General features: G+C 65.2%; 1 protein-coding gene across 4 annotated transcripts in view; it reads left to right on the plus strand.

Annotated features, from left to right (window-relative positions):
- The window catches only part of RALGDS (ral guanine nucleotide dissociation stimulator), a 38,707-nt gene that overhangs the window by 3,141 nt on the left and 22,183 nt on the right, over positions 1 to 13,383 (plus strand). The window contains exon 1 of one of the 4 annotated variants that reach the window (XM_036329224.1): positions 9,736 to 9,852. The exons of 1 other annotated variant lie outside the window; for it this stretch is intronic. In XM_036329224.1, coding sequence (XP_036185117.1) covers positions 9,751 to 9,852 — 102 coding nt within the window. In that variant the 5' untranslated portion in view covers positions 9,736 to 9,750. Of the gene's footprint in view, positions 1 to 9,735; positions 9,853 to 10,779; positions 11,013 to 13,383 lie in introns of those variants that run through there. 2 more of the 4 variants (XM_036329221.1, XM_036329227.1) reach the window with 2 other exon arrangements.

The raw sequence follows: 13,383 nt of genomic DNA on the forward strand, positions 1-13,383 counted from the left end.
CGAGGAGGTCAGAGGAGGCGGGGCAGGGGTAGTGCTGGCGGCGGCGGCGCCGCGGATGGGCAGCCAGGGGCCCGCGGGACGCCTCCTGCACCTGCAGGCTGAGCTGGCCCTTCCCGGAGGGTCCGGGTCCTGCCGCCCTGGCTCCACCTGTGCTTTCCAGGCAGCTCTCCTGTTACCGCGGGGCGGGCGGGGCGGGGCAGGTCCCGGTCGGGCGCTTGGAAGGCAGCGTGGGAATGGGTGGGCTGTGGGGCAGGTCGAGGCTGGAGGGATCCCTTCCCCAGAGACCTTCCCCTCAGTGGGGCGGTGCTGCTTGACTCCCCCTTTCGCGGGGTGGGGTTCCACCCTGTCCTGTACCAGAGCGGGGCCTCCCATGGGCATCAGTGAGGGAGCAAAGTCCTGGAGTGGAGGCCATCTCTTACTGAGACCCTGGGCGCTGCTGACGCCACAGTCCCGATGCCACTGGCTCTTGACAGCGGGGCACTGGTTGGACAGAAACTTATCGAGGGCCTCTGCGCGGAGGCCGGCGGGCAGAGCGCCTCGGCTCCTGTCTGAGGCCCGAGACCTGGAGCAGGGGTGTGGGGACAGGAACAGAACAACAGCGGTGCCTGGCGCCCAGCTGTGGGCCGCTCCCCGCCTCTCCTGTGCCCTGGGGGTGCCTGGGGGTGCAGTGCTTCACGGTGCCTGCGAGGCAGGTGCCAGCGCCATCCTCACGGGGGGAAGCTGAGGCCCTGGAAGGCGAAGGGACTCCTGCTGCTAAGTAGTGGCAGGGCTGGTGGGCAAGTCCCTGGGGCAGACAAGCCTGGCAGGGGTGGGCCTGGGTGCTGGGACCAGATTTCTTCCAGTGACACTGAGCGTCCAGCGGTCAGGGCCGGGCAGGCCCCGGTCAGGGCCGGGCAGGCCCGGAGGTGGCGGTTCGCAGTGGGCGTGGAGGCTAATGAGCCCTTCCGTGCTCTCCCCGCTAATGAAGGCCTTGGGCTCTGGTCGTGGCGTTTTCAGTGAGGGGGCAGGAGGTGGGCAGGTTCTGGGCTTTGAACCTCAAGGAGTCTTCTCTGCGGGTCACAGCTGGGGGGGGGGTCTCTGTGGGGGTGAGGGAAGGAGCATGAGCCTCAGAGCCTCCTCCCAGGGCAGCCACGCCAGAGAGAGGGCATCCCCCTAAAAAGGACAAGCCCCAGAAGGGAGAGTTTCCACGGCAACCCGGAGCAGTTGCTTAGCAACCACAGGACCCCAAAATACTTGCCTGCAGGAAGGCTCAGGGCTTGGGGCTTTCCGGTGGCCTTTGTGAGGACCTCAGCTACTCAGGGCTGATCCACCCCCACTCAGCCCCTCCTCCCGCGGCCCCCTGGGTGCTTCCTGGGGAAAACCCCAGCCTGCTCCTCACTCCCATTGCCCCACTCTGAGCTAGCCACCTGGTACCAGGCCAGCCCCCTAGCAACAGAGGCTGTTTCCTGGGTACCTGAGTGACAGGTGACAGTGATGGGGCCGGAGGTGGTCAGCTGCCAGAGGGAATTAAGATCCTAAAATATGGGAGTGCTGCCCCCCCACTCTGCTGCCTGAGTGGTGGGGGCATAATTAACCAAAATGAGGCTGCTCAGCCCTCCCCACCGAAGAGGGGGCAGAGTCCACCCTGGGGCGGGAGGGCAACCCGGTCCTCCCCGCCTCCTGGGACCCAGAATTGGTTCTTCTGGGAAGGCACCAGGGCCTCTTCCCTGGACACCACCTGGGACTCCAGGTGTGTCCACCTGACTGTATAGCTGGTCAGTGCGGAGGAAAGTGCCCTTGGCCAGTGAGTGGCCAGAGTCCAGGAGCTGCCCCACCTGCAACCCCGCCCCCACCCCCGCCCCCCCACACATCCCATCAGGGCTCCTCTGAGCGCAGGCCTCTGGCCCAGGAGGCCCTTTCCCTGTCGTTGTCCAGCCCCAAACTGGGAGGCAAGAGTGTATGGGGAGGCGGAGGGTCTTGAAGGCCTTGGGGCTGTCATCACCGGAACTCCTCCATCCCAGTGGGGTTTTTACTCTGCCCACCCCATCTGGTGAGGCTGCGGGCCAGAGGGAGGGGGCCTGGCCCCGGGGCGGGGGGGCAGTCAGGCTGTCTGGAGGTGAAGTGGGAGAGAGAAGACAGAGTGGGGGGGAGCCCCTGCTTGGGTGGGCAGGACCAGACAGCTCGCCTCCTCGCTTCCTGCCTCGGCCGCCTCCCCCGTGGACTCGGGGATCTCAGGTGTGTGAGATGTTCCCGAAACAGCTGGCACTTGTCACCACAGGCCCTCTGCAGGTGGCAGGGAATGTCTGCTCCCTCAGTGGGAGGCAGGTGGCCCTGAGGCCCACCTGCTGTGAAGAGGGGCAGCCCCGGCTGCTCTTGGGGAGCTGGGGGTGGGCCCGAGTTGAATCCACCTTTTTCCAGGTGGCACCAGGGCCCAGAGAAGTTGAGCAAACTGCCCAGGACAGAGTGAGCCCCAGCTGGACCGCCCGCTCCCGAGGCCAGAGGGCCAGGCCTGAGCCCCGCAGGCTGTGCCAGCAGGAAGTTGCCGGGGGCGCCCTTTGACCCTCTGGTTGCTCAGGGTTGAGATTCTAGGGTGAGGCAGTGGACCTGGCCTGAGGCCCTGGGGGGAGAGGTGACAGGTGTGGGCTGTCGGGACGGGCTGTGTCTAGTGTCGGGCAGGGAAGGGCTGAGCTGGCCTCGCCGCCTCCCTCTCCTCGCAGACGATCGAGAATCCTCAGGATTTCAGGGGAGTTTCCTTCCCAGACTCTCAGGACTGGAAAATCCCGGCACAGAGCATGTGCCGCCTTCCCCCTGTCGGCCTTGGCACGGGCGGGCACGGGGCGGGCCCCGAGGGAACAGCCCTGCACCTGCACGGGGAGCGGGTGTGGGCGTCGGGGGGCATCACCCTCCTTGGGTGGTTGTGTGCACCTTTGAGTGACTGTGACGCGTGGGTTACCGTGGGCCACGTGGGCCGTGTGCATGGCAAAGTCCGAGGTCTGGCAGAAGGACAGTGGCTGGCAGGAGGGTGGGACAAAGGCTGCGTCTCTCATCCGGGACATTCAGCCCCAGGGTCCTGGGAACCCAAGGCCTTGCCCCTCCCCCGGAGAGGGCTGTGGGAAAGAGGGCAGCGCAGCCCCGGCTCCTCCCGGCAGCCAGCTGGAGCCCCGGGCCGCTCCCGAGGCCAGGCCCCGCAGGAGGTCCCCGCTGCTAGGACAGCCTGGCTTCCCGGCCCCTGAGCCCCCACCGGCGGGTGGCGGTGCCGGGCACGCAGTGTCGCTGGCACGGCCGGCCGCCTCCTCACGACAAGGGCCCGTTTGTCCCAGTGTCCCTGGCCCTGAAACCCCGAGTGACCCGCCTCTGCTGGGCACGGGGGGCTCGGCCCCCTCCCAGCCTCGGCCGGCCCTGGCGTGCTTTTCGGAGGGGCTTTTAGCCCCGTCCAAACCCTGAGGCCGCCTCCACTTCCCCGGGAGCAGAGACCCGTCCCCACGCAGGGGCGTGGAGCACACACATGGAGGAAGGAGAACAAATGCAGGTGGAGCCAGAGGTGAACTCTGCCTGCCTGGCCCCCGCCCGACACCCCGAGGCCGCCTGGCGTCTGGGTCCCCCACCCCCAGAAAGCTGGGCTGCCTCCCGCCCGGCTCCCGGGCCTGGGCTTGCCTCCGCGGCCGCTCCCCACGTGACGTGCGCTCTGGAAAGCACTTTGGTGGCAGAGGGCCCGCTCTTCCTCCTGCCACCCTCAGGCTCCTCTCCAGCCCCGTCCCCGCCCCCAGGAAGCCTTCCTGGTGATCTTCCCCCAGGAACTCCTGGGCCCTGGACTCTGAATAGTTCCCGGTCCCGGAACCGTGACGCTGGAGGAACCATCTGGACGATCGGGTCCACTTGTTCATCCGGGTCCTGGGTGGAGCCCCGGGTGCCAGGGGCCGTGCCAGGGACATCAGGGAACAAGCCCCTGCGCTCGAGGAGCTCACACCCCTCCCAGCGTTAGCAGAGGGAAGAGCCCGGCCGGTGTGGCTCAGGGCTTGAGCGTTGACTCCTGCATTTAGAGGTCACCAGTTCGATTCCCGGTCGGGGCCCAGGCCCGGGTCGTGGGCTCCATCCCCAGTGTGGGGCGTGCAGGAGGCAGCCGATCCGTGTTTCTCTCTCATTGATGTTCCTATGTCCCTTTCCCTTCCTCTCTCTCTAAAACCAATAAAATCACATTAAAAAAAGAAAGAGGGAGGAACTGAAAGAGCAGGCGGAGCACCAGTGCGCCTTCCAGCCTGGGATGTGCGTGCCCGCGCCCTCCCGGCGGGCGGCGTCACGCGGGCGCTGGGGTAGCGGCGCGGCCGGGACAGATGTGGCCGCTGCCCTCCGGGAGCTTAGAGCCCAGGGCGGTGGCCTGGGCGGCCGGCGCGTTATTTTATTAATGTCTCCGCTGCCTGTCGCTTCCTCGGCTCCCCTGCCCTGCTTCAAGCTGCAGCACCCCACGCTCCTCACGCCCCGTCCCCAGGTTTCCAGCCCATGTTTCGCTTCGCCTGGAGGCTCCCCGAGGCCGAGGTCGTCCCCCGCTCGGCCAGGGACGAGGCCCGTCCAGGGAAGTAACTTGCCAGCCTCCCCCGCCAGCCCTGGTTTGCATGGAGGCCCCGCTCGTAGCTGCCGCTCTGGCTCTTAGGGTTGGACTGGGTCCTGGGGAGCGGGATGTGGGGGCAGGCCCAGGGGCAGGGAGCTGTCCTCGCTGCCACCGGAGGGGGCTGCCCGTGGCCTTGGCAGCGCTGGCTCCTGCCCGGCGTGATGCCAGCGGGAGCGGCTGGGGCAGGGCCTGGATTCTCGCATCCTCAGCTTCTTGGCAACCTGCGTGACTCAGTGGCTGGGAAAAGGCGGCCGGCACAGGGAGCCCTCTGGCGCTGAGCAGCAGCGGGAGTTACTCGCCGGCCTGCAGGGGGGCCAGCCCTCCCTGCCTGGCCCCGGCAGGTGCTTCCTGTGGCGCTGCCATTCCCAGGATTCCCTCGGTCTCCCCCTTCTGGCAGCTGTCCTTCCACAAGTCACTCTGAGGCCGCGGCCCCCGTCACCCCTCCTGGAAAGCAGGGCCCCTGCCATGAGGGCAGCCTGGGCACAGACGCGTCCTGGCCTCTTGTAAAAGCTGGGAGCAGCCTGGGAGGGGGGGGCGGAGCTCAGTGGTTGAGCAAGGACCTATGAACCAGGAGGTCACGGTTCTGTTCCCGGTCAGGGCACATGTCCAGGTTGTGGGCTCGATCCCCAGTGTGGGGTGTGCAGGAGGCGGCCGATCAATGGTTCTCTCTTATCGTGGATGTTTCTATCTCTCCCTCTGCCTTTCTTTCTGGAATCAATAAAATAGGTTAAAAATAAAAATTTTAAAAAGATGATAAACTTAAAAAACACACCAAGAAAACAAAAAAGGCTGGAAGCAGCCTCAGTGCCAGGCTGCCGTGTGGCTTTGGGTGAGTTTGGTGCCACCTCCAAGCTTTGTCCCCGAGCTCACCTGCCAGCCGGTCTCGCATGTTGTGACCATTAAGTGGTACCCACACGGGCACGGCAGTGAGGAGTGGAAATACGGAGGGTCCCCGGCTCGGGCTTAGGCATGGGCTGGTGGGAAGGGAACGGGAGAGAGAAGTCAGCATCCTTGGCTGGGCCTCACACAGGGGTCAGACTGCACCCCCCCCCCCCCCCCCACTGGCAGGGACCCCAGCAGCCCCACACCCGCCTGTGCTGGTGGGAACAAAGCCGCTTGCAATCTTGAACCCGTGCAGAGCCCTGGGGGGACCAGCCTGCTGGCTCCTTGCCTGGCACTGACCTGGCCTGCAGCTTCGGGCACGTTGTTTGCCCTCTGGGCCTGGATTTTCTGTTTTACCACAGAGGTAATTACTGTGGCTTCAGCAGATGCTGCATGGAAAGTGCTTCGTCGCGCCCTAGCTGGCCTGGCTCAGTGGATAGAGCGTCGGCCCTGAAGGGTCCCAGGTTTGATTCCCGGTCAGGGCACAGGCCCGGGTTGCGGGCTGGATCCCCATTGTGGCGCGTGCAGGAGGCAGCCATTCAGTGATTCTCATTCATCATTGGTGTTTCCCCTTCTCTCTCCCTTCCTCTCTGAAATCAATAAAAATACGTTTTAAAAATGAAAGTGCTTTGGCCCCGTGAGGAGCACCAAGGCCTGGCCAGGCTAGGCTCCGGGGAGCGGGGGCTGCGGGAGCAAGGGTTCACCTTTAGGCTGCAGGACGGGGGTGTCTGCTGCGCCCTGGTCCCCAGGAGTCTCGGTTAGAGCCGGAGGGAGAGGCCGGGTGCAGATGCGGCCCAGACCCAAGCCCTCTTCCTGCTCAGGGCTGGGCCACTGGCCTTCACAGCTGCGGGTCTCCCTGCCTCGCAGAGCCGGGCTGGCAGGGGCTGTGTGTTAAGTGACCGGATCATGGGCCTCAGGTTCCCAGAAACAAGGGGGCGGGAGTTGGGCTGGGCCGGGCCCCAGCCAGACCCCAGGTCAGGTCAGGAGGCTGCAGGCAGAGGAGCGAAGGCCGGGTGAGCCTCCCCTCTGCTTCCTGGACAGGACGTGGTGCTGTAAACAGCTTGGAAAGGAGTCACCCTTCGGCTGAGTCACAGCTCCTAGCGACAGCCACGAACTGTTTATCAACAGCCGCTTCACCCCCGCAGGGCCTGCCCCCAGCAGCTGGGGAAGGGAGAGGCGCCCGCAGATGTGGGCTGCAGCCGCCCCCTCCCTCCACCCTGTTCCTCCCCCACACAGGCCTGAGCCTGGGCAGAGGGAGCGTTGGTGCGCATCTGTGCTCACGTGTCCGTGGGCTGCGTTTGGTTATGTCTGGGCTGTTGTGTGGCTGGCCAGGTGTGCTCTCCCGTGGCCACCTGGCATGGAGGCAGAGCCCTGTGGGACAGGTGGCCGGTCACATGGCCTCAGTGTCCTGGGACAGGCCAGGGTGTTGGTGGTGTCCACGGCACCAGGTGATCTACCGGCAGAGTCAGACCGGGCCGTTCAGCTAAGAAAGAATTCAGAGCCAAGACTCAAAGTATAAGAGAAAGTTTGTTCAGAAAGTCACAGGTGGAAGGGATGGGCTCAGGAACCAGGTACAGAGGAAGGAAGGGCCTTAGAGCCTAGGAGAGAGGAGGGGAAGGTGATGAGCAGGTGGGAGAGGAGGGGGAAGGAGAGCAGCCGGTCCTGTCCAAAGGGCCTTTAAGGCAGGGATTTTAGGGGAGGCCCCAAGGGAGGGTCCAGTAGAATATTCATCTGCGTTCCAGGTGTTCCAGCGGTTCAGGGTCTGGTCTCCACTGATTGGCAGGCGCTGGGCAGGGGTCACTCGTCAGTGCAGCTGGTCCTGAGGTCAGCCACGGGTCACTTGTCTGGTTTTGCTGCTTTTCTGGGCCTGGAGCTAAGCCCCACCGAGGCCCTGATACTGTTCCCAGGGGTCAGTGCTTTAGGGAGCCGTGGTGCCAGCGCCCGCCGGCGTGGGAGCCCATGAGGCCACTCTTGGGCCCTTGTTCCTCCGGTCCGGGCCGTGTGACCAGCGATATGTAAGGTCAGAGGGTCTAAACCACACGACCGGCGATATGTCGGGGAGGAAAGGGTACCCTGGGGATCAGGGCCTTGCTTTCCTGGTTTTGCTGGTTGGTAGGCCCCGGGGCTTTCTGCCCTGGTGACCTTCTTTCTGTACCTGGCCCGTCGTCCTTGCTCTGCTCATGTGTGGCTGACCTCCTACTACAAGGGCTGGTGACCACGAGCAGGGCTGGTGTGAGTGCTCTCAGAGGCCATGGCTCCATGCACAGCAGGTGTGAAGGAGGTCCCTTGTGGGCCCAGCCCCCACACGGGGCAAAGTGGTGGGGAGTCAGATGGAACGGCCCTGACTGTCCCCAGCCCCCAGAGCCCTGGCTGTTGGTGGCCAGTCTGATCTTAGTTCCAAGTGGTGGCAGTGATGTGCACAGTGCAGGGGACACCAGGCCTGCAGGGAACACGGGCCTCTGCACCTGCCCCTCCCCTCCGCAGGCCCCTCCCCACCACAAGCCCCTCCCCTCCTTAGGCCCCTCCCTCTGCAGGCTCCGCCCCTTGTGAGGCCCCGCCTTTTTTTTTTTTTTTTAAATATATTTTATTGATTTTTTACAGAGAGGAAGGGAGAGAGATAGTTAGAAACATCGATGGGAGAGAAACATCGACCAGCCGCCTCCTGCACATCTCCCACTGGGGATGTGCCCGCAGCCCAGGTACATGCCCTTGACCGGAATCGAACCTGGGACCCCTCAGTCCGCAGGCCGACGCTCTATCCACTGAGCCAAACCGGTTTCGGCAGGCCCCGCCTTTCTTGCCTGCAGCTGGTCATCCTGCCCCTTGGCTGTGACTCAGACCCTCTGCCTGTGGCCTGTGGGCCTGGCCTGGCTCTGAAAGGAATAGCCATCCTCTGGGCGCTGAGGTCAGGCCGACCTGTGCTGGCAGCTGGGGCAGGGGAGATGTGGGGGTGACAGGCTGGGAGGCTGGGGGGTCGTTGGAGAAGAGCCCAGGAAGCCTTCTGGGAGAGAGATGTGGTTCCTTGCACGGGGCCTGTTCCTGAGAAGGACCCAGTAAACGCTATTGAATCAAAGGCATTACCAGCCAGACACAGAGCAGGGCAGCCTGGTTCGCTGTGGGTCCCGTGCCCCAGGGCCTCTCACGCTTCCCCCATCCTCAGACACCCGGATGGAAACGCTGTCCCAGCCAGTTTCCCATTGCCCCTCCCACATCACCGGCCAGGGTCTCAGCTTGAGAGGGGGCCACACAGCTCAGGGCAGGCCCCCATTTCATCTAACGGCCCCACAGACTCCGGAGAGCTCCCTGGTACACGGACAGGGGGGCCAGACTGCCACAAGGGATGCCCGAGGCCACACGCCGGGCAGCTGGCCACACGGGTGAGAGGTCAGGCTGGGGACAGCCCAGCTGCCCACGGCTGTCTCGCTCCCTGGAGCTCTGCTGAGCCCTGTCTCACCCGGTCCTGCTGGAGTCTGCCCTCCAGCCTGGTGCCAACCTGGCCTGGGGGGGCAGGGGGAGGGCCTGAACATGGTCTGTGCACCCTGGTGGCCTCCCCGCCTGGGGACCAGGTTGCTTGCAGCGCCCGGCACGGTTTGATGCTTTTCGACAACAGACATTTCTGAGTTACCCACTGGGATCCGTTGCAGGGCCCAGGCTGAGCAGACAGACCGCAGACGGCGATAGTACTGGCGCAGGGCAGCACCCGCCAGCACTGGGTGCTCACTGCGTGCCAGGCGCGGGGCAGGCACGTGGCCGTGGGAGAGGGTCAGAGTGCAGGCCCCCTGAGTGCCGACCACCAGCCAGGCCCGTGCCGAGTCCCTGTCGGAGCCTCCAGCGCCCATGTGCCCATTTTACACATGAGGAAACTGAGGCTCAGAGATGCTACGTCACTGGCCCGGGGTCCAGAGCTGGCTGATTCAGAGCCCTGTTACCTGTGCTGTTGCTTGAAGGTCAGGATTAAGTGTCACTGTGCACAGCAGGCTGTGGGAGTGAGGGGTGCAGGGGAGAACCTGTAAGGAATTGGGGTTTGAAGACCTCTGTACCCCCCCTTCTCCCTCCACAAGGGATCAGGAAACTCAGGCTCAGTGAGAAGAGGAACCTGCACGCCCACAGGGAAGCAGGTCTCTGCTCACGGGCCCCGAGCTGCCTGCTTGGCCAGGTCCCCTGCGCCCACAAAGCCACCGGAACAGGATGTGAAACGTTTCAAGAGCCAGAGCCGGTGCTGGCTGGGCTGGGCTGGGCGGCAGGGCGGCATTGGGGCCCCGGCCGCCCCAGCAGGGCCCACCATGTGCCGACAGGCCGGCTCCGGAGCCTCTGCCGGAGACCCCCTCCCCCCGACCTCCGTGGTCCTGCGTGCCCTGCCGGCTGCCCACGAGGGTCCCAGGAGGGTAAGGAAGCAGCCCGGCTCTGGCTCTGGGTCGCCCTGTGGCTCTGGGTTGGGGGACGGGAGCTCCGAGCGCCGTGGCAGGAGCGCCGTGGCTCTGCATTGTCCCTGCTCCCCGGCCTCAGTCTTTCCGTTTGTCAAATGGGTGTTGGACTTGTCCCGTGGCCGCCAGTGTCTGCTCGCAGCAGAGGGAGGGAAACGGAGACAGGTTTGTCCCGTGGCCGCCAGTGTCTGCTCGCAGCAGAGGGAGGGAAACGGAGACAGGTTTGTCCCGTGGCCGCCAGTGTCTGCTCGCAGCAGAGGGAGGGAAACGGAGACAGGTCCGGATGGTTCTGAAATGTATTCATGTAACGACTGCCCCCCGGCAGCTGGCCCTCCTGGTAGCTTTTGCAGGCTTTTCTGAAGTGGTGGTGACTGTGGTGACAGTATTATGTTGTTTGCTTCCCTGCTTGGCACAGTAGACAGTGGCCACCCTGGTTTGGTTCTGCAGTTCAGAATGAGATCCCGTGTCGGGTGCCAGGGGTGGAGGTGCCCTGAGCAGTAGTGGGGGGCGGGGCCGGAGCCAGCCGGACCCTCGGCGTTCCCCCCACGCGCCTGGCGGGCTCGCGCTCACCCGGCGGTCCCACTGGCTGAGCCGTGTTTAGATCTCGGTGACTTGGACCCGCCACCTTTCTGACCCGGGGTGTGCCTTCTCCGCAGGCAGGGGGACGGGTGCAGGGCCTGGGGTGTTGGAGGAGACAGCGGGGCGCACCCCATGAGAGCAGGCCTGAGCTGGAGCCTGGGCCCAGCTCGGGACGGAGCCCCATCCGCGCGCCCTTGGCTGGCCCGTGGCCTGGTACAAGCGGGAATTCCTGGCCCTGCCCGTCACGGGAGCAGGTATGACAGCCATGTGGGTGACTCCAGGTCTAGGCACTCAGGTGCTCGACTCCACTGGGGCCGGCAGACAGACGGGCAGACTGGCAGAGGGCTTCGCGAGGAGGCCGGCTCCCACCCGCCATGGCCCGGGCTGGCAGGCCCGCCGTGCCCAAGGGCAGGAAGGGCTGGGTGTTCCTTGCCTGCGTCTCTGTGGTGACTGGCAGGAGGTGGGCCATCGCCCACCGCCCTAGCCCTACTGTCCCGAGCCCCACGCCTTGGCCAACGCCTCTGCTGGCTCCAGCCACCGAGGTGAGTTTCCAGGGCAACCGGTGCCTCTGTGAGAGGCTGGGTGGTTCCCCTGTCCCCGCCTCGGGCCCCCCCCCCCCCCCCCCCCCGTGGGAACTGGTTGAAGGAGTTTGGCTGGAAGCCGCTACAGGGGAGTCTCCACCTGCCACCTGGGTGTGTGTGGGGGGGGCGGGGGGGCGCTGCCTGTGGTGCCCAAGTGCCCGCCCGCGGCCTGTCTACCTCTCCTGGCAGGTGGGTGGCCCTGGGTCAGGGCTCCTGTGTGGCGGGGGGGGGGGGGGGGGGGGGGGGGGAATGGGGTCTCTCAGGTTACAAAGGGCTTTTGTGCTGCATTGTATCGCCTGCTCTGCTGAGCACCCCGAGAGCCAGGTGGCGGCGTTGTTGTTGTTGCTGTTCCCATCTTACTGATGGACACACTGAGGCTCAGGAAGGTGACACTGAGGCTCGGAAGGTGCAGGGCCGGGGCTTGAACATAAGCCTCGGCTCCACACCTTTTTTTTTCCGGCTCCAGATGTTGAGAGAGAGTTTCCCAGACGTATGGGGAAGACGGTGCTGTTGGGACTGGGTCGTCCCAGGCCCCATGGTGCGGTGGCAGCTGGCTGACACCCAGCAAGGGGGGCGGTCAGGGGCATGCTGGGTCCCTCGGGATGGTGGGCGCTTCTCAGGCAGGGGGTGGCGTCTCCCACTGGCACTGCTGTGGGACGTTGCTGCCTCCCGATCAGTGCCCCCCCCCCCGCCCCCGCCCCTTGGGGACAGGCTTGGGGCTGAGACCGGGACCTGCGGGCCCCTGTCTGTTATTCTCTGTGTCCCCTCTGCCTCTCTTCCTCTCTCCTCCCTGCCTTCCACCCCAGGCTGTCACCTGTTGGCCTGGTGTCAAGGTCAGGGCCCGCTGGCGTGTGGGGCACGGAGCCCCCCGGGGGTGCGGGTGGGGGACGGTCCCCAGGGCAGCCCGGTTCCCACTCTGCAGGCGGCAGTTCTCAGGGACCCTGGGCTGTGCGTGTGCTCTGAGCGTCTCCATCAGCCCCGGAGGGTCAGAGGCAGGGCTGTGAGCGCCGTTTCCGGGGGACAGCAGGGCCCGCGGCGAGCTCCTGGCAGGCACCCCATGCCGCCGTTTCCACGGCTCCAGGCGTTGATGTCTCTTGTTCTGATTGTCCTGGGACAGGGACGCCCATGAGGTCAGAGATTTGTGGTGGTGATGATGCCACACCCTCCACCCAGGAAAGTCTCCTTAGGTTGGAGGTGGCGTTTCCCGCCTCCTGAGCCCCTCTGGGCTCTGCCTCCTGCCTGTGGGATCCTCTCTGGTTCCCAGAACCTGGCAGGAGAGGAGGTGGGGCTAAGCCAGGCCACCCGCTGTCCCAGGAGCTCCCAGACGCGGCCCAGGTGTGTCACCTCCTGCCAAGCTGTGTGCTCACCCGCCCACAGAGGGCCACCCCAGGGCCCGGGCAGGCCAGGAATGGTGACGTGTGTGCGGGGAAGTGACTGAGGAGCCGGGCCAGGCCACACCCTCTCCGTGTCCGCCGTGGGCTCTAAATATAGGCCACAGAAGGCAGCCCGACGGGGTGACCTCTACCTTCCTCCCCCACGGCCGGGCCTGGGTACCGGGCCCTGGTCCTCGCTGAGCCACAGCATCCTCCGTGGCCTTGGCCCAGCGCAGGCTGGAGGAGATGATGGCCAAGGCCCGCGCTCACCCAGACATGGCCTTGAGCCCAGTCTTGCTCTGAGCCGCCCTGGGAGTCCCGCGACACACCTGTCAGGTACCATCAGGGGCGGGTGGGGGTGGGAAGCATCCCCAGGCCCAGGTCGATGCTGGAAACGCTGCCATTCTGAGCGAGTTCTGAGCGAGCCTGGCTGGGCGTGGCCAGAGACCCAGAGGTGCGGCCAGGGCCTCCCCTGGCAAGTGGTCTGCCCCAGGATGTGTGTGGGCAGGTGGGGGAGCTTTTCAAGGGTCACGACCTCTCTGCTGCCCGTGTCAGGGGATGTGGAGGGATGGAAGTGGGAAGAAAAAGGGGCCCAAGGCTTGGCCTGAGCACACCTTTCCCCTCAACCAGGGGAGGCTGCTCAGGGGGCAGGGAGTGATGGAGGCCAGTGTGGCTGGTGGCAAACCCAGACGTGCCCCGGCCGGAGGGACAGCTGTAGGCCGCTCCTCCCAGCCTCCTGCCGCTCACGGAAACACGGACCTTGTGTGGCCAGGTCATCCAAAGTTGCAGGAGAAGCCAGAAATGTGGGTTTTTATGTGAAATCACCTGACCTTTCACTTTGGCTCAAACATTGAAAAACACTTCGCAAGCCAAACAAAACGTGGGGCTGGACTTGGCCTGGGTCTCATCCCGGCGGCCAGTTCACAGCCGGTCTTCGCGGCACCTGTACCAGGGCCCTG

The sequence above is a fragment of the Myotis myotis genome, unplaced genomic scaffold (genome assembly GCF_014108235.1).
Source record: "Myotis myotis isolate mMyoMyo1 unplaced genomic scaffold, mMyoMyo1.p scaffold_m19_p_12, whole genome shotgun sequence".
NCBI lineage: Eukaryota > Metazoa > Chordata > Mammalia > Chiroptera > Vespertilionidae > Myotis > Myotis myotis.